Source organism: Heloderma suspectum, chromosome 15 (genome assembly GCF_057233095.1).
Source record: "Heloderma suspectum isolate Gila_16-S chromosome 15, 16-S_ref, whole genome shotgun sequence".
Classification (NCBI taxonomy): Eukaryota; Metazoa; Chordata; class Lepidosauria; order Squamata; family Helodermatidae; genus Heloderma; species Heloderma suspectum.
The window spans coordinates 584,343-603,394 of record NC_139472.1 but is presented as its reverse complement, the minus strand read 5'-3'; the positions used below and the strand labels follow the sequence as shown (position 1 = coordinate 603,394).

The following is a 19,052-nucleotide window of genomic DNA, read 5'->3' as shown; positions in this document are numbered from 1 at the left end:
TCCGGCTGAACATCAGGAAAAATGTCCTGACTGTTAGAGCAATACGACAATGGAACCAATTACCCAGGGAGGTGGTGGGCTCTCCCATACTGGAGGCGTTCAAGACGAGGCTGGACAGCCATCTGTCGGGGACGCTCTGACTTGGATTCCTGCATTGAGCAGGGGGTTGGACTCGATGGCCTTGTAGGCCCCTTCCAACCCTACTATTCTATGATTCTATGAGCCAACCGCTCATCATCCGCGGTTCCTTCATAGCTGCTGGCTCGGGTGTGGGCAGGGAGGGGAAAGAAGCCTCTGGTGTCTGGCATTGCTGCTATTCTTAGAGGACCCCCTCATTGTGCCTGGCACCTTACAGGCTACAATAGGGCACTCTCTGCCCAGAGGAGCATACAGTCTGAAATGAAGCACCCTGGGAGAATTCTGCCTGCACTGTTTTCTTTGTGTCTCTGCCAAGACGACAGACACAGAGAGAGAGAGAGAGAGAGAGGTTCTTTTTTCCTTTTTCTACAAAACCCAAAGGCTAAATATTGACAGAAATGGCCTGAAAGGCCCCAGTGGGGCTCCCCATGGCCTCTGCAGGCTGCCTGTGGCCATGGCCCCGGGCATCCCACCAGGATGAGCCTTCCCAGCTGAGGGCAGGTTCCAAGCCCCAGGCCAGGCGCCACACTGCAGCAGGGCTTCTTCTCTCCCTCACCTGGGTCATCAAGACCGTGTTCCCTGTGTGGTACATCATGGTACTGAGGATCCCACGGTACACGATCACGGAGACCAGGAAGATCATCACCACGCAGAGCTGGGCGGGGAGAGGACCAAAACGGGGGGGGGGGGGGCTATTCACGTATTCACAGTATTTTTGTCCCCCTCTTCAGCCAAGATAATAAAACAGCCCCTGCCCTCAGAGTTCCAATCTAAAAGGCTCGACACAAAAGGAAAAGGGATGGGGAGGGAGGAGGGGAAAAAGCAGCAGCAAAACTCAGGTGCCAGTTTCTTAGTTTCAAGGTGCTTATCGGTGTTCTTTCTGGCAAGGATGGGTGAAAGAACCTCCCTGCACAATATTGTGGCCACAAACGGAATGAATTCCCTCCATGCAGCCAAGGTGGCTTGTAAATCTCTCAGCCAGATTGAGTTTTGGGGGACAAGAGATAGAGGGGCTCTGGTGGACTTCGGCAGGATTTGCCCACGCCTGGGGCCTCTGCTTGGGGCAAGCGCAGCGGGCCACCTCACCATGATGACGATGGCCATGGATCCCGTCAGGATGCGCGAGAGCCGGTCGCGCTCAGGGAAGTAGGGCTCCTTCGCCCCCGTGACGGGGTTCTGCTCCATGCAAGGAGCCCTGGCAGCGAACTCCGGCCGAGGCCGTTCCTGGAAGATGGAGAGAGACAGAGAGAGAGGAGCTGATGATTCTCAGAGACAAACGGCTGCAGTCCTAAACAGAGTAACCCCACTGGATTCAAGGGACTTGACTCCGCAGGAAACATGTTTGGGGCCATAATGCCCATCTTGCATCGTTGTGCTGCTGGTTTGGGATTTTTTAGGCTTATCTATCTTGGGTTATGCGGTTTTATTGTTTCTTCTGCTTAGTAAATATTTGTATCATCCTGGAAATGCCAATCAGCCATGGAAGGGTGGGATATACCATTTCAGACATGAATAACGATGGAGAAGTTTTAATCTTCAATAGTGGCGTGTGTGTGTGTGTTTGTGATCGGTTTGGTTGCACGCCTTGGCTTTCACGGGCCTCCCTGTGTCTGCAGAATATGGAAGCAGCAGCCTCAACCAGGTGGGGGGAAAGGAAGCCACCGCTGCCACGGAAACTCTGCCAACCCCCCCTCCGCCCCCACTGCTTGGGAGTGCCCAGTGCCCCTTGCATGGCGCCAGCTCTCAGAGGCACCCGACTTTCTGTCCTGCAAGACATTTCACTGGCCGGCCGGCTGGCCGGCCACACCACACGCCCCCCCCCCCCCCGGAGGATGAGGAGAGGCCCAGGGCGCCAGGTAGGCTGGGATGCAGCTTCCACTTGCCTCCTCCTCTTGGAAGTCCATGCAGTCCCAGTGGTGGGCCAGGGTGGCGTTTTTCCGCTTCCAGTATTCCAGGAAACTCACAGCCCAGAAAGACATGAAGATGCTGAAGAAGACGGTGCCCGGGTGGTCGAAGAGGTAGCCCAGCTGGCGGGGCGACAGGAGGGAGGCCAACCCCTTGAGTGCCCCCCTCCGTGGCAGTGGCCAGGCTGCCGTCCATGAGCGAAGGAGCTCCGGACGGGAGTCCCACCCCCCTTATGGGATGTCAAGAGTGGGCAGACTTCACGCTTCCAAGATTTGCTTTGTTCTTTTCTAGAACCCCCAAATCCACCGACCAGAGCCTGGTATGAAAGTCAAACTTAGACTGAAGGAATTCTTTGATTTAAAGGGCTGGGAAGGCACAGGGCCAACCGTGTTAAGAAGCGGTTTCGCAAATTTCTTACAAAGTCGCTCCAAAGAACTCAGATTCACCAAGATGTAGCCGTTCAGGCTCCAAGAACATTCAGAATATTGCATGAACAAATGGTGAATGCAACTTTTTTTAGAGACACCCTTCCCCGCCATTAATGCGTTTGAAATGCATTATTGTTCACTCTATTGTTCCCATTTTTCAGATGGGGGAAACTGAGGTCTCCAGAGGCTGGCTTGCCTGCACTGACTGAGCCCACGGCAGAGGTAGGACTCGAACCCACAACAACTTTGGCTGTGTCTGCTTTGGGAGCAGTCCGGTCGTGGTTCTCTCCCCATCTTTTACTCTCTACGAGGCCTTCCCAAACCCGGTGCCCTCCAGATGGGTTGGACTACAACTCCCAGCATGCCCTAGGCTCTAGAACATCACAGTCAGTAACCCTCTTCTCCCTCTCCCTGCCAGAGCAGCGCCTGGGACCCTCCTCACCTTCGCCATGGGGCAGATCTCGGAGATGTTCCAATTGCCGCAGGTGTCACAAAGGGGGCACATGAGGAACTGCCCCCCACTGCTGCAGATCTCCTGCCTGGAAGGAGCAGGGGCATCAGCGGAGGGCGCCTCCTCATGGCCTTTGACCAGTATCGGTTCCCCTTCGACTTCCTCAGCCCCAGCGCGTCTTTAAATCTGACACTGGGCCCAGGTGGTTTTTTCATAAGTAAGCGCGCTCAGCCTCGGAGTGCCTGTGGAGAGCGTGCCTCTGAACATACGAAGATAGCTATCTGACTGGCTGAGGCCAGGAAGGTGAAGATGAGAGCGCACAAGCCAGGGTCCCGAGTCAGAGGGCGTCAGGTGCAGGCTGCCAGAGGAGCAGGAGGAAATCACGCTGGGCTGGCCTCTAACCCAGCCTCCTGCTCCCCACAGTGGGCAGCCAGGTGCCCCGCTGGGGGTTTCCCAGGGGCACCCACGTTCAGGGGCACACGCAGCCCCATCCACAGTGGTTCTGCTCCCAATGGTCATGGCTACGCACACTCGCCCTTTCCTGGGCCAGGCCAGGGTGGGCCCGTCTTCTATGTTCTGCTTGCGGCAACAGCCAGCCAGACGCCAGCAGGGCATGGCAGGCAGCCGCCCCGTGCCTGGCTTGTGCTGCATGCCAAGGCCGGCCTGGGCCCGGGCCCATACTGCCCGGAAAGGGATGGTGCCGCCAGCTGAGCTCGCCCGTCAGGAGAAGGACGGCACCGGGAGCATCTCTGCCCACTGGCCTCAGGCCAGGCGAGGGGCGGGGGGCCTCTGGCCAGGGAAAGCTTGGAACTCCCCATGCTGGCGGTCTTGTTCCTGATCCCCCTGCCCCCCCGCACCTGCCACACTCACGCGGGTGTGTTGCTCCCCATGGTGAAGAGGCCGGCCAGGAACACCAACGTGCCGACAGCGGCAGCCGGGAGCAGCCAAGCCGTGTAGAAGCCTGCCGGGGAAGAGGCACAGGGGTTAGGGCTGGCGAACACCAGAACCCCCGACCCCCCCTCTTTATCCTGCTTTGCCCCGGCGGAGTCAGGGCCGAGTCCCAGCACCTCCTCTGACTACCAAGGCTCAGCACCTCTGGAGACATGCCGCCACTTCCAAGGGGGGGAAGTTCTCTCTGAGCACATGCAGAGTGCAGGGCTTCATTCAAGCTGAGCCTCCCAAACATGAGGAGGGAGCCCCTGAGCATGTACAGAGATCACAGCCTGCCATAGACGCTCGGGGGGGGGGCTAGCCTCCCCCAACTTGGTGCCCTCCAGATGTCTTGGCCATGCTGGCTGGGGCTGATGGGAATTGCAGTCTGAAGCCGCTTGCCTGATGCTGGGGCCGAGAGGGCGGAAGCTGCTGGCCCTGGGTGTGCTCCGCACAGGAGCCAAAATGCCAGCTGGAGGGGGTAGGGGGGGGCGCGCCCACTGGGGGGGGGAGGGGCGGCCCTGCTCCGGATGCAGCTCACCCAGCCAGGCGAAGTAGATGGCCACTTTCTCTCCAAAGTACTCCCGGATGTGGTCCAGGGGCTGGTACTTGTACCAGCATCGCCACTGGGCCCAGAAGCGGAACAGGATCTGCCGTGGGTTCAGCGCCTCTCCCAGCACCTCGCAGTCCGGCAGCTCAAACGGGCCCTGGGGGGGGAGGGCGTCACCCACAGCCAGGACGCCAGGTCCGGATGCAGCAGACCCAGCCCCAAGGGACAGCCCCAGGCAGCCGCAGACCGCGGCGTGGAGCTGCGACGCACAGCCCAGGAAGGCCCACGGAGCCCCGTCGCCCGCCCGGCTTTTGGGCACCTCAAGGGAAGAAGACCCTGGACACGCAGCAGCGCAGGGCGGCAGAGGCGATAGCCGCCGTCGGCCAAAGGCCCGCTAGCGCCTGCGTCAAACGTCCTCCACGCGCCATTTGCCATTTCTTCAGTGAAATGGGGATGATAAGATGCAAAAGAGAGGAGTGCCTTGGGGCATGCGCAGAGTGCCCCCTCGTTCTGCGGCGGAACCCCGAAAGCTGCCTACACTGCCAGATCCTGGGCCCATCTGGCCCTGCGCTGGCGACACTGACCGGCAGCAGTGGCTCTCCAGGAGTTTTCCCAGCCCTCCCTGGAGACGCCGCGGGGGGATGAACCTGGGGCCTCCTGCCTACAAAGCAGGGCCCCCCTTCGCCCCCAGGCCCCTGCGCATGCAGGGGCTTGCACGGCAGGGGCTGCTTGGCAGCTCCCTGCGCCCCCCAGCCAGACCCATCCCCGTCCCCATACCTCGTGCAAGGGGAAGGCCGCGGAGAACACGCCCTCGCTCAGCAGCCGGTCCAGCCCCGTCTCGGCGTGCTTCCGCTTCCCGTAGGCGGTCCGGGCCAGGATCTCGCACACCTGCCGGCAGGGCGGAGAGGAGCCACGGCTGAGCAGGGGCAGCTGCGCTGTGCGCGCCAGAGGAGGCGAGCCAGACGCTGGGCGGGGGCTTTGTCCGTGGGCTCCTCCTCGCTGCCGGAGCCCTGGGGCGGGGCCGTCCCCGCTCAGGCACTCACTATGCGATGCCTTTGCGTGCTGGTGAAGTAGGAGTCGTGTGAGTCGCTGCCCAGAAACCTAAGACAGGGAGGAGAACGGCAGGTGTTTTGAACGCAGGATGGACACCCGTGCTTGAGAGAGCAAGCCAAACGCGATCTGTGAGAGGTGGGCGCTTTCCAGGGCATGCAGGTGCGTAGCTGGGCTGCTTGTTTTCTTTTTGTCCCACCGTCACCTCCGGCCAAACAGGCTTCAGAAGCAATTCAAAAAGCTGCCAAAGCTGTCTGAGCAGAGGTTGAACTGGGATGAGAAGAGCCCCTCAGGTAGCGTTGGAAAGCCGCCCAGTGTCTGCTTCTAGCCTTAAACCTTCCCCTGGGGGGCTGGTGCATCTCCTGGTGAACTGAGGCAAGCCACAGCCTCTCTGTTTCAGCAATACAAGGGGAATGCTACTGGCCTATATAACCGGGTTGTTGTAAAGATCACCATCAGAGAGCGTCAGCGAAACACTGAATGTTCCAAAGCATGACACCCGTGTATTCTTGCCATAAGTTTGGGCCTAGACCAAGGGCCTGGGACTGCAGGCTTGGGGGCCAGATCCAGCCCTCCCAGCACCCCAACCTGGATTCCCCAGATGGCCATGCCCCATCCTCTGGCCATGCCCCCTTCCTTCTATGGTTTCCTGGCTTTTGTGCCGTTTTTCCCCCATTCTAAAAGGTTAAAATGCCGCCCCGAGGCTCTGTGGTGGGCAGTGAGAGCTTTCGTCTAACATAGGCTGGCAGTTTTGGCCCTGGCCCTGCCCTTGTTTGCCTCTGGCCCCACCCACCACTGGGATGCAGCCCCAGAGCTTCTCCAACATGAAATTTGGCCCTCAGACTGCCAAAGTTCAGCATCCCTGGCCTGGAGGCTCAGCAGCCACATCTGCACAGCAGGGAGGGGGGACGCCCCCCGGATGGGGGGCATCGGGGACCGGCAGGGCCCCCCCGCAGCCCCGAGAGCCCGTCTGTGCTCACTCACTTGTCCAGCTTGGACTGGCGGAAGGCGCAGGTGTAGTAGTCCACAGGCTTCTTGGGCACCCTCTGCTCCATGACGTTGGGGATGCGCAGCTTCTGGAGCAGGTCTGCTGAACTGTTCCTGTCTGGATTGGGGTGGGCCTATGGGGGGGATGGGGGCAGGAAGGAGCCATGGGAGGCTGAGCGAGGGAGGAAGAGAGGAAGCCAGGCGCTCCCTGACTCCATTCCCAGGCCACCACCACCCCTGTCCGGCCAGGGACCCTCACCTGGAGAGGCGCCCGCATGCAAAGCTCCTCTGCGTAATACACCAGCACCTCCCAGGGAGCGCTCAGCTTCAGGTAGTGGATGCTCTTGCGCTCGCTCAGCACCTCCTCCTGCAAAGGAAGCAGTGTGCAGGTCCTGGGGCGGGAGGACACTGAGGGGCTGCGCCACGGCCAACCCTCTTCCGCACGTGGACGGCGAGGGCAGCCAGGAGGCTGGGCATGTCGCACAGGCCGCTCCGCACCTGTGCCAAGGTCACGGCCAGAGGGCGATGCCCTGACGAAGTCTCCCCTGGCTTCCCCAAGCACCCTTGTCACCTTCTCCATCAAGAGTCCCGCGTTCCGCAGGTTCTGGAGAAACTTCCGCTGCCACCTCTCGCGCCGCCTGCGGGTCTGCTCCCAGCCGCCCCCCGCCCTGTCGCCATCAGGGCGTGGCGGCTTGCTCCGCCTCTTCTTCGAGGGATGCACCTTCTCTTCCCAGACCAGCAAGAAGTCTGCAGCCAGAGCAGCAAGGGGCAAGGAGGCAGCTGGTCAGGCGCCCGGTTTGGAATGCCAGAGCCTGTGCAAAGCCCAAGCAAGCTGCAGCAGCACCGGGCTGCCTCCTTTTCGCAGCTGCTGGCAGAAGTGCTCTCTTGCTGTGGCCGCAAAGATTTCCTCAGCCACCAGAGAGACGCGCTCGCTGGGGGCAGCTCAACTCTTGCAAGGTTATGCTGATCAGCCTGCAAAGGCGTCAAATCACTCTGGCAGAACATAAAAGCAGGAGGACCATGAAAAGGGAGCTGAGACAGAACACTCACCAATCTTTGTTTTCCCATCTCGGAAGTAGTTGCCACCTGCAGCATCCACATAGTCATTACCATCTCTGCTGTAAACGTAGATGGGGTCGTCGTCAGCATCATCGCCCGCACCCTGTGAACAAAAACGGGGTGGGGGGAGACCAGGCGGTGGGGTCCAGACCGGCTTATGGATTAAAGATGGGCCTCGTGAATGGGCTGGGGGGGGGACTGATGGGGTGGCCACAATGAAGTGGCTCAGTGTCTGGCCAGGAGACCCCCCCCCCCCGATATATGTGCGAACGTATACAGAGGCTGGGCTTAACACACCCTGCTTGGCCCACAGTTCTGAGGTCTCCTCTGCCCTGCGTGAAGAGCGTCCCTCTGAGCATAGGCTGAGGGTTTTTCCTAGCCGCTCAGCGACTCAACCAGGCCCGAGGAAAAGCCTTCCAGGCAGGGGGCGCCGAAGGCTCCCCCCGGGCCTCTCCGTGCAGGCCTCCAGCGCCAGGCCCTCGCCCGCCCGAGTACTTACGAGGCTGCCGCCGGGCCCCCCGTTGGGCAGGTCGCCGAAGAGGCCCGCGGGGCTCCCGCCCGTGCGCAGGAGCACGCCGGCGGCCGGAGCCCCCGGCCCGGAGCCCTTCTTGCGGGCCATGGTGCGCGGCGGCGGGGCTCAGGAAGCGGGGCCCGCCCACGGGAGAGGCCGGAGGGCCGCCCCAGCGCTCTCGCCCGGCAGCCGCTCTGGGTCCAGCGCAGCAGAGGCGAGGGCCGGGCGGAGGGCCGCCGGATCGCGGGGCGCCTGCGGGGCTCTGCACTGCCAGCCCCGCCGCCCCCGATTGCGGTCCCCGCGCCGGCTGCCTCGCTGCGCAGCTCCGGGAATCTGCCGGAGGAGGAGCAGCCCAGCCCAGCCCGCTCTCGCGGGCTCGAGGCGGAGGGAGCGCGCAAAGGCGGGCAGCGGCGGAGAGCTCCTGCGGGGCGCAGAGAGAGCCGCAGGCTGGCCTCGGCGGGGCGGGCAGCGCCGAGCACGCGGCCCCCTCTGCGCAGGCCAGGAGGCTGCTGCGGCTCCAGGGCCCGCACGGGGCGGGAGGGGGGCTTCGTGACACCCACCGCCTGCCCCCCTTCTCGCCGAGGACGGAGCCTTCTGAAAACGGTCACTCAGCGGCTGCCCCCCCGCCGCAATACCAGCCCGGGGCTGCTCCCATCTGGCCACGACCCCCCCCCCCGCGTTTCTTCCAGTAGACCGACAAATGGTCAGTTCTGGGCCAAGGACACGCTCCGCATGGGGCTCGAACGGAGGCAGCGAGGCAGACGCTGGAAGGGGCCCACTTGTGGCGCCCTAACATGCCTGGGACTGCGCGGGACCTTCACAAAAGTCCCAACTGCGGTGGGGGAAAGCTGCCAGCGAGGGGCTGTTGACAAGCTCGCTCAGCTTACACGAGGGGAGCAAAACATTTGCCCCCGGGGTGGGTGGGGACGACACAATTATAATCCCACCAAATAGAGCAGGGACAGGCAAGGGAGCTTTGTTGTCCTTGTTCAGTCGTGTCCGACTCTTCGTGACCCCATGGACCATAGCACGCCAGGCCTTCCTGTCCTGCGCTCTCTCCCGGAGCGTGCTCAAGTCCATATTCATTGCATCAGTGATGCTATCTAGCCATCTCATCCTCTGCCGTCCCCTTCTCCCTTTGCCTTCAATCTTTCCCAGCGTCAGAGTCTTTTCCAGAGAGTTTTCTCTTCGCATTACATGGCCAAAATATCTGAGCTTCAGCTTCAGTCCTTCCAATGAGCAGTCAGGGTTGATTTCCTTTAGGATGGACTGATTTGACCTCCTTGCAGTCCAGGGGACTCGTAAGAGTCTTCTCCAGCACCACAGTTCGAAAGCATCGATTCTTTGGCGCTCAGCCTTCCTTATAGTCCAGCTCTCACAGCCATACCTTGCTACTGGGAAAACCATAGCTTTGATTAGACGGACCTTTGTCGACAAGGTGATGTCTCTGCTTCTTACTATGCTGTCTAGGTTTGCCATAGCTTTCCTCCCAAGGAGCAAGCGTCTTTTAATTTCATGGCTACAGTCACCATCTGCGGTGATCTTGGAGCCCAAGAAAATACAATCGGTCACTGTGTCCATTTCTTCCCCTTCCATATGCCAGGAAGTGATGGGGCCAGATGCCATGATCTTAGTTTTTTTAATGTTGAGTTTCAAACCAGCTTTTGTCCTCTCCACTTTCACCCTCAACAACAGGCTCTTTAGATCCTCTTTGCTTTCTGCCATTAGGGTGGTATCATCTGCGTATCTGAGGTTGTTGATAATTCTCCCGGCAATCTTAATTCTGACCTGTAATTCATCCAAACTGGCGTTTCTCATGATGTTCTCTGCATATAAGTTAAAGAAGCAGGGTGACAATATGCAGCCTTGTCGTACTCCTTTCCCAATTTTGAACCAATCAGTTGTTCCATGTCCAGTTCTTACTGTTGCTTCTTGACCCTCGTACAGGTTTCTCAGGAGACAGGCAAGGTGGTCTGGTACTCCCATCTCTTTCAGAATTTGCCACAGTTGGTTGTGATCCACACAATCAAAGGCTTTAGCGTAGTCAATGAAGCAGAAATAGACATTTTTCTGGAATTCTCTTGCTTTCTCCATGATCCAGCGAATGTTGGCGATTTGATCTCTAGTTCCTCTGCCTCTTCGGAACCCCGCTTGTACTTCCGGTAGTTCTCAGTTCACATACTGATGAAGCCTAGCTTGTAGGATTTTGAGCATCACCTTGCTGGCATGTGAAATGAGCGCAATTGTGCGGTAGTTTGAACACTCTTTGGCGTTGCCCTTCTTCGGGATTGGAATGTAAACTGACCTTTTCCAGTCTTGTGGCCACTGTTGAGTGTTCCAAATTTGTTGGCATATTGAGTGCAGCACTTTAACAGCATCACCTTTTAGGATTTTAAATAGCTCAGCTGGAATACTGTCATCTCCGCTAGCTTTGTTGTTAGTAATGCTTCCTAAGGCCCACGTGACTTCAGTCTCGAGGATGTCTGGCTCAAGTTCAGACCACACTATCATGGCTATCAGGAACATTCAGATCTTTCCTGTATAGTCCTTCTGTGTATTCTTTCCACCGCTTCTTAATCTCATCTGCTTCTGTTAGGTCCCTGCCTTTTTTGTCCTTTATCATGCCCGTCTTTGCACAAAACGTTCCCTTGAGATCTCCGATTTTCTTGAAGAGATTAGTCTTTCCCATTCTGTTTTCCTCGATTTCTTTGCATTGTTCATTTAAGAAGGCCTTCTTGTCTCTCCTTGCTATTCTCTGGAACTCTGCATTCAGTTGCATATATCTTCCCCTTTCTCCCTTGCTTTTCGCTTCCCTTCTTTCCTCAGCTACTTGTAAAGCCTCATCAGACAGCCACTTGGCTTTCTTGCATTTCTTTTTCTTTGGGATGGATTTCACTGCTGCCTCCTGAACAATGTTATGGACCTCTGTCCATAGTTCCTCAGGCACTCTGTCTATCAGGTCTAATCCCTGAAATCTATTCCTCACCTCCACTGTATATTCATAAGGGCTATGATTTAGGTCATACCTGAATGGTTTAGTGGTTTTCCCTATGTTCTTCAATTTTAGCTGAAATTTTGCAATAAGAAGCTCATGATCTGAGCCACAGTCAGCCCCAGGTCTTGTTTTTACTGACCGTATAGAGCGTCTCCATCTTTGGCTGCAAAGTACATAATCGGATTTCAATATTGACCATCTGGTGATGTCCATGTGTAGCGTCACCTCTTGTGCTGTTGGAAAAGAATGTTTGCTATGATCAGTGTGTTCTCTTGGCAAAACTCTATTAGCCTTTGTCCTGCTTCATTTTGTACACCAAGGCCATGCTTGCCTGTTATCCCGGTGATTTCTTGACTTCCTACTTTGGCATTCCAATCCCCTATGATGAAGAGGACATCTTTTGTTGGTGTTAGTTCTAGAAGGTGTTGTAGGTCTTCATAGAACTGATCAACCTCAGCTTCTTCGGCCTCAGTGGTTCGGGCATAGACTTGAATTACTGTGATGTTGAATGGTTTGCCTTGGATTCGATCATTCTATCGTTTTTGAGATTGTACCCCAGTACTGCTTTTCCCACCCTTTTATTGACTATGAGTGCTACTCCATTTCTTCTAAGGGATTCTTGCCCACAGTAGTAGATATGATGGTCACCTGAATTAAATTCGCCCATGCTTGTCCATTTTAGTTCACTGATTCCCAAGATGTCGATGTTCAATCTTGCCATCTCATGTTTTACCACCTTCAGCTTACCTTGATTCACTGATCTTACATTCCAGGTTCCTAAACAATATTGTTCTTTACAGCATCGGATTTTCTTTTCACCACCAGACACATCCACAGCTGAGTATCCTTTCGGCTTTGGCCCAGCTGCTTCACTCTTTCTGGCGCTACTTGGAAATACCCTCTGCTCTTCCCCAGTAGTATATTGGATACCTTCCGACCTGAGGGGCTCATCTTCCGGCAACATATCTTTTAGCCTTGTGATACGTTCCATGGGGTTTTCTTAGCAAGAATACTGGAGTGGGTTGCCATTTCCTTCCCCAGTGGACCACATTTTGTCAGAACTCTCTGCCATGACCTGTCCATCTTGGGTAGCCCTGCACGGCATAGCTTATGGCTTCACTGAGTTATGCAAGCCCCTTCGCCACAACAAGGCAGCGGCCAGGTGAGGGGGCTTCCACATGACTGATGCTTTCTGGGCATTGGCGTCCTGCCTCATCCATGGAATTTTATGGGGGGTCTAGATGTCACTATTGTCTTCTACTTCAGCCCCTACTTGAGTAGAAGTATTTTCTTCTCACTTCAGTCTGCTTTCTTACTGCAGAAAATCCATTAAGGAGCAAAAGACAGAAGAACCACACAAGGCTGCCTAATGATTAGCACAGGGACCCCCTCCAACTGGAAGCCCTCCGAGGGCCACATACTGACCGGAACCAAACAGCCAAGTTTGTTTGCTGGTTAAGAAATTGGTGAGCCCCTGAGGTATCGCCATATTTTTAGGCCTCTAAGAATGTTTTTTTTTTTTTTTTAACGAGGCATTTTGCTCTTCATTTCCAAAAGCCCTCCCACAGTTTTGAAGGATCTCTTGGACTTGCATGTTCTCTTGGTTCTCAGTCCCTTCAGCTCCTGCCGGCCAGATTGCAAGGAAGTGTCAGACCACAGCTTGCTCCTCCCCCAGCCTGGGCCTGCACGAGGTGGACTGGAGAAGGGGGGCTCTCTTAGGAGACTCGCAGCAGCCTCCAGTTCCAGAAGCATCCTTCCTTCCAGCTCTCTCAAGTCAGCGCAAAAAAGCCCACCCTTGGGGCAACGGCCCATGAAATATTAATGCTGGCCCTGGTCACGAGAGGGAGGGAAAGGAAGGCAGCAGAACCGCACCATCGACTCTCTGCAAAGGCAGATGGCTGGGAAGCCATCCAGGTCCATTTGGGGGGCGTGAGAGCTGCAGGGATCCCGAGAAACCCAATCAAAGATGCCAGAGGTGACGGCAGGTGCAGAACCACGGGACTGGATCTGGGCCAGCAGTGCAGCTGGGGTGTCCTTGGGGAAAGAGACCCCCACCACCGGGGGCGCCTCAGCTCTAGGCGGCTACCCCCGCAAGAGCACGCGTGAGGAAGGTGGAGCACCTGCCATTTCACGTCAGACCTCTGCAGCAGGACAGGCCGGTGTGCCCAGAGCAACATCCTTGGAGCAACAAGCGGAGGTGGCTTTGAACAGGGTCTGGGGGCGACTGCCAGCGACAGATCCCCCACCCTGGGCAAATGGGAACAAGAGTGATCAACCTGGCAGGACTGTCTTGAGGGCAAAACAAATACAGCTGGTCAAACTGCTGCACGGGGTGAATGTTAGGAGAGAGCGAGGGCTGGGCTGGCAACACAGCTCCTTGCAGCGCCATCCTGGGCCTGGGACGCAGCCACCGTGTCATGCTGGCAAGAGCCTGCAAAGACGGCCCCTTTGGGCTCTCCCAGCAAACGCAGCCTTCAGCCCATGGAGGGAGGGGAGACATTTATGCAATGGAGCTTTGAGAACAGCCTGTTCTGCTTCTTTCCACCCACCCAGAGTCTTGGTCAGGCTATGAATCCAAATTCATATTGAGATGAGAACCAGCTTGCCAATATACTGGACGTGCCATGCTGATGGGAGGGCAGTGATCGGCAGGAGTGAGTAGGGGGAACGTTCTGCGACAAACAGCATCTGCTCCCCATGGCAGGTCCAACAGCTGCCCTCCATGGCCCTCCCCCACCCCCCACATGTGCCTGCTTGGGGCCATCTGTCACCTGTGCTCCAGGGGGGTCAGAGCAGTGGAAAAGTCTGAATTCAAGGCGGATTGTGTCTTCCCCTCTCCCGCATGCTCTCTACATTTCAGTCCTCTGAGTGGGAAGGGATGGATGGCCTAGGAGCAGGGCGAAGACGAGGGCCGGGGGCTGCTTGGGGCACAGCAGAAGCCCCAGTGGGCCAGGCCCTGGTGCCACGGAGCACTTCCCAGAACGGCCTCATCGCCCCCTGACCGATGGTGCCTGCATACATAAACCCATGCGGCCTCTTGGCTCCAAGTTCAAGGCCTTTATTAAAGTGGCTGGCATGAGACACAAACGTGCAAGGAACCCAGACAGAGACTGTGGTGAGTGGGTACAAACCCCCCCGCCCGGCTCACTGTGCGCACGCTCCAGCTCCCTGCACACACTCTATCCTGACAGCATGCAATCCTTGCTTTGGCGCACCTTTAACGTGTAGCCAGAGGGTGCTTTTCTCATACCCTTTTTGGAACTGAGCCCAGATTCTAATCTGCATGACAGCAAGAATACTGCACATGGCAACTCTGAATTCATTCATGCAAATGCTAAGGGCGTTGTGAGTTTCACAGGCGTGAGATGATGGGTCTCCCCGAGGACCATCAGGCTTTGGAAGGCTGCCTCCCCGCCAAGCGTCCACCTCTGCCTCACCCCAATTTGGCCCTAGCGGTGCTTCTGCCATGTGTTCACCATGGCAATGCTGGCTTTGGCCTAGTGGGCCTCCATGCCCAGGCCTCATGGCGGAAGCTTCCATTTCAAGGCCTCCACTGCCACCCAATGGCTCCTATGAAGATAGGTCACTGCCAGGGTGCGTGCGTGTCCTTTTTTCCGCATGGGGCCGGCTCTTCTGGGGGGTCAGGAGTCACCAGCGGAGGGATGAGCCCTGCCACCACCTGGTCCTGCCGCCAGAGGTGCTCTGCCAGCCCGTTCAGGAGGTGGGCCACATCGGCCAGGCCAGCCCGGCCATCCAGGCTCTGTCCATCAGCCAGCCGTGGTGCGTTGATGCTCTTCGCCCGCAAAACAGGCACGCACCAATTGTGGCGGAAAGCCATCACGTCGTGCTCTGTCACATCGGTGTGGGCAAACTGGTCAAACCTGGAGGGAACTGGTCAAGGAGCTGAGGCACCAGTCACAGAGAACACCACCCTCAAGGCCAAAGTGAGGGTAAAAGCCTCTGAGCATTGGCAGAGTATGACACCACATTATTTAGGGTGGTTCAAACAAAAAGGGATTGTGAAGAGCTCCACAAGGATCTCTCCAAACTGGGAGCATGGGCATCTAAATGGCGAATGTGGTTCAGTGTAAGCAAATGTGAAGTGATGCACACTGGGGCAAAAAATCCCAGCTTCAAGTCTAGCCTGATGAGATCTGAGCTAGCAGTGACTGACCAAGAAGAGATCTGGGGGTTGTGGTGGACAGTTCAATGAAGATGTCCACCCAGTGTGCAGCTGTGAAAAAGGCAGATTTCATGTTAGGCATAAAAGGAACTGATAATAAAACTGCCATTATCATACCGCCCCTACAGAAATCTATGGTGTGGCCACACTTAGAATACTGTGTCCAGTTCTGGTCACACCTAAAAAAAGACATTGTAGAGCTGGAAAAAATGCAGAGAAGGGCAACTAAAAATGATCGAGGGGCTGGAGCATCTCTCCTATGAGAGAGGGTTACAACAGCTGGAATTGTTTAGCTTGGAAAAAAGGAGGGTAAGGGGAGACAGGATAGAGGTCTATAAAATGACACATGGTGTGGAGAATGTGGACAGGGAGACATTTTTCTCCCTCTCTCAAAATACTAGAACCTGGGGTCACCGTATAAAGGTGATTGGTGGGACAGATCAAAGGAAGGACTTCTTCACACAGCGCAGAGTTAAACTATGGAATTCGCTGCCACAGGATGTAGTGATGGCCACCAATTTGGATGGCTTTAAAAGGGGGATGGACAAATTCCTGGAGGAAAAGACTATCGATGGCTACTAGTCCTGAAGGCTCTGTGCTACCTCCAGTACCAGAGGCAGTGAGCCTATGTACACCAGTTGCTGGGGAACATGGGTAGGAGGGTGCTGTCGTGCTCATGCCTGCTTGTGGGTTCGTCGTCGACAGCTGGTTGGCCACTGTGTGAACAGAATGCTGGACTGCATGGACCCTGGGTCTGATCCAGCAGGGCTCTTCTTCTAATCTCCTCCTGATGGGCAGCACCTTAAAAATCCTGTTTTGTGATTTTTTGCAGTTAGGGCGTTCACATGGGCAGGAGCACCAAAGGATACTTGGTGCCAACCACCATCCTGATGGCCTTCTTGGCTCCATCTGTGATGCGAGAGATTTGATTCGGCAGGTCGTCGAAGGATGCGCGGTCCGTGAATGAGAACAAGAAGAGGAATCCATCCACTTTCTCTGTGCAAGCCTGCAGGGGAGAGGAATGAAAAGGGCTCCTTAGTAGAAAGCAGCCTCACTCTGAAATGGTAAATACATTCAGTGGCCTATTCATTCCTCTCCACTGGATGTTAACGCTGCTAGGCCCAACACTTTGGAGGGGCCTTGCTCACCGGTAGGATGTGATCAAACTTCTTGAGTACGCCTTCTCCGCAGTCCCAGAAGGAGAACTTGAAGAAGAGTGGCCTGCCGCTCTCTGTAAGCTTTGCCGGCCAATACACAGTTGTTGTCTGGATCCCTGGAACACAACAGCTTCAGCTAGAATGGAATCATGGGTGTATCGGCTTTCAGCTAAAAAAAAGTTAAGTCTATAGTCTTCATGATTCCAGAGATACACTTGCAATCATGAAGTTCAACAGAGGGCAGTTAGTGCATTGGTCTCAATAGACACGAGATACAAAGTAGACAAAAAGGCCATTTCCTGCACAGAACACTTCATCAAAGTATTTGATGAAGAGTTCTGTGAAACCCCAAAGTTTGCATGTCGCAGCCCAATTAAATATATCAATTTACCTCATGTATTTCAGAGTCCAGGGAAGATCTCTTTGACTTGCTTCCTGATCTGCTGATCCTCTTCCACTCTAGCTCCTCACCACCAGCCCATCCCCCGACCCCCAGCCCATCCTACTTGCATCCTATCATCGCAATGGCCTGTCCTAAAGGAAGCAATGACACATTTTTGACCCTTTTCGCTTACAAAGCGCTTTCCCAGTTTCACCTCGCTTTTCCTCACTGCAGCCTTGCAAGGGTTATATCCCCATTTTACAGCTTGGTTGGTCAAGGCCAAGGCAGCAGCAGCCGCCGCTGTGCCCCCCCCCCCTTTTGCAAGGGGACGCAGAGGTCTTCAGGGACGGAGGAAAGAACAGCCCCGCCCCACGTCACCTGTTGTCTCGTGATGCACCCCCGGCACCTCCAGGCCAGCCAGCTTGGCCACCAGCGCCGTCTTCCCCACGCCGCTCTTCCCCGACACGAAGACCTTGTAGCCTGCGACATCGGCAGCCGCTTGCGGGGGCAGCACCGGCCTCTCGATCAGCCCTGCGAAGGACCTGCGAGTGAGCCAGAGAAGGCTGGCCCAAAAGCGTGGCTGGCAACACCAACTCCTGGGCCAGGGCTCAGCGTTTTTATGGATGTAAATGTGCCATACGATAAATAAATAGGGTGGCACAACGGGCAACAGTGCCTCTGAGAACATGCAGAGGGCCTTCTCCTAGCACTCAGTAAGTGCCAAGAAAACCACCGAGGCCCCGGAGCCCCTCTCCTTCCAGCATTGCGCACCCCGGTGCGACGCCCCCCCTGCCGGGCCCCTGGCGCCTCCGCCCAGTTATGTTTGTAAACGTTTGGTTCCCACGATCGTTGCCCGCCCTGCGCACCATCTGCCGGGCGAGCGGGGCGGGACAGATCAAGCAGGGCCACTCCTGGCATTCGTTGGCTTAGGCCGGGCCCAGGCGGTTCCTTCCGCCGCCCCCCGGCCCCCTTCCGACGTGCCCAGCAGCCAGCGCGCCGCCGGGCCGGGCCAGGCCGGGCCGGCGGCTCTGAGCAGGCCGCACGGCAGGGAGCGCCGAGCGCCGCTGAGCGGGCCTCCCTCTTCCTTCCCTCCTCCCCCCGCCGGCTGGAGCGCGGGGGCGCCTCCTCTCACCGAAGGCTCTGCGCCGGTGCCGCCGCAAGAGCGGGCCGAAGTGCGCCTCGCCCTCGCCGGTCTTGTGCCAGTCCGGGACCACCACGGAGCCGGGGGGCACGATCATGGCCGCGCGTCTTGACGCCGCCGCTGCGCGGGGAGGCTGAGCGTGCCAAGAGCGGCAGGAGGCGGAGGCGAGGCGAGGCGGGCAGGGCAGGGCAGGGCAGGGCAGGGCAGGGCGCCCCCAGGGCGGGAAGGAGGAGGGAGGCCGCCGCAGAGGGCCAGGGGAGCGCTGGGCAGCGGCCTCGTACGGGCCTCCTTCTACAGCAACACATCGAATCAATGCAATGAAACGGAGCGAGGCGCCAGTTTGTTCCCAGTTCGTGCCTGGAGAGCGAGTCGTGACGGGGGTTGGAAGCTCAACGTGGCTGTGCAGCAGCCTGATCCTCCCAGGCGGTATAAAGGCGGAGGGCAACGGGAACGCACTCTGCACATGCTCAGAGGCGCCCTTGCCGGCCGTGATCCTTTCCGGGACGGGGGCGGGGGTTGAGAGTCTGCGCTTTCAGCCGCCAGGGAGGAGTTCCCAAGCCCTTCCAGCACTCGGCTGCACCTGGGACCCCTCCCGGCGTCTACCTAAGGACCCCCCCCCCATAACTTCCCCTTGCGCTGGGGATGACTTCAGACCCTGCAACCCCCCTCCCCAAAGTTAAAGAAATAAAGAAAAGTTACTGAGGCCTGAGGATGCGGACAAGGTGCTTGGCCAAGTCCGATCGACCACTTGTGTGCTTGACCCTTGCCCTTCATGGCTTATTAAATCAAACAAGGAGGGGTTGTCCGGCTGGGTCCAGGAGGTTGTAAATTCCTCCTTGAGAGAGGGAGTGGTGCCTGCCGCTTTAAAAGAGGCAGTAATTAGACCACTCCTGAAAAAGCCTAACCTGGACCCAGAGGATGTTAACAATTATAGGCCAGTGGCCAACATCCTCTTCCTGGGCAAGGTGCTTGAGCGGGTGGTTGTTGGACAGCTCCAGGCACTCTTGAATGAAACGGATTATCTAGATCCATTTCAATCGGGCTTCAGGCCTGGTTTTGGAGCAGAAACTGCCTTGGTCGCCCTGTGGGATGACCTCTGCCGGGAGAGGGACAGGGGGAGTGCGACCCTGTTGATTCTCCTGGACCTCTCAGTGGCTTTCGATACCATCGACCATGGTATCCTTC

At 57.0% G+C, this 19,052-nt stretch overlaps 2 protein-coding genes across 9 annotated transcripts in view; both read right to left on the bottom strand.

Annotated features, from left to right (window-relative positions):
• The window catches only part of LOC146335132 (anoctamin-7-like), a 29,820-nt gene extending 21,476 nt beyond the window's left edge, over positions 1-8,344 (bottom strand). For 4 of the 8 annotated variants that reach the window (XR_014785995.1, XR_014785996.1, XR_014785993.1 and 1 more), the window contains exons 1-13: positions 7,998-8,207; positions 7,490-7,601; positions 7,011-7,186; positions 6,699-6,806; positions 6,437-6,573; positions 5,446-5,503; positions 5,180-5,290; positions 4,394-4,559; positions 3,793-3,883; positions 2,914-3,010; positions 2,022-2,165; positions 1,225-1,362; positions 695-793 (exon numbers count right to left, since the gene is read on the bottom strand). Coding sequence is in view for 4 of the 8 variants with exons in the window: in XM_084821544.1 (XP_084677670.1) it covers positions 695-793; positions 1,225-1,362; positions 2,022-2,165; positions 2,914-3,010; positions 3,793-3,883; positions 4,394-4,559; positions 5,180-5,290; positions 5,446-5,503; positions 6,437-6,573; positions 6,699-6,806; positions 7,011-7,186; positions 7,490-7,601; positions 7,998-8,117 (1,557 nt within the window). In the remaining 4 variants the exon portion in view is untranslated. Of the gene's footprint in view, positions 1-694; positions 794-1,224; positions 1,363-2,021; positions 2,166-2,913; positions 3,011-3,792; positions 3,884-4,393; positions 4,560-5,179; positions 5,291-5,445; positions 5,504-6,436; positions 6,574-6,698; positions 6,807-7,010; positions 7,187-7,489; positions 7,602-7,997 lie in introns of all 8 variants that reach the window. The other 4 variants (XM_084821545.1, XM_084821547.1, XR_014785994.1 and 1 more) reach the window with 4 other exon arrangements.
• A 5,698-nt stretch (positions 8,345-14,042) lies between these two features.
• CPLANE2 (ciliogenesis and planar polarity effector complex subunit 2) lies at positions 14,043-17,993 on the bottom strand. Its single transcript, XM_084821557.1, has 5 exons — positions 17,859-17,993; positions 17,105-17,257; positions 16,336-16,460; positions 16,057-16,193; positions 14,043-14,885 (listed from the first exon to the last, which is right to left on the bottom strand). The coding sequence occupies exons 1-5, from the start codon at positions 17,962-17,964 to the stop codon at positions 14,588-14,590; spliced, it is 819 nt and encodes a 272-aa protein (XP_084677683.1). The 5' UTR covers positions 17,965-17,993; the 3' UTR covers positions 14,043-14,587.
• Between the last annotated feature and the right edge of the window lie 1,059 nt (positions 17,994-19,052).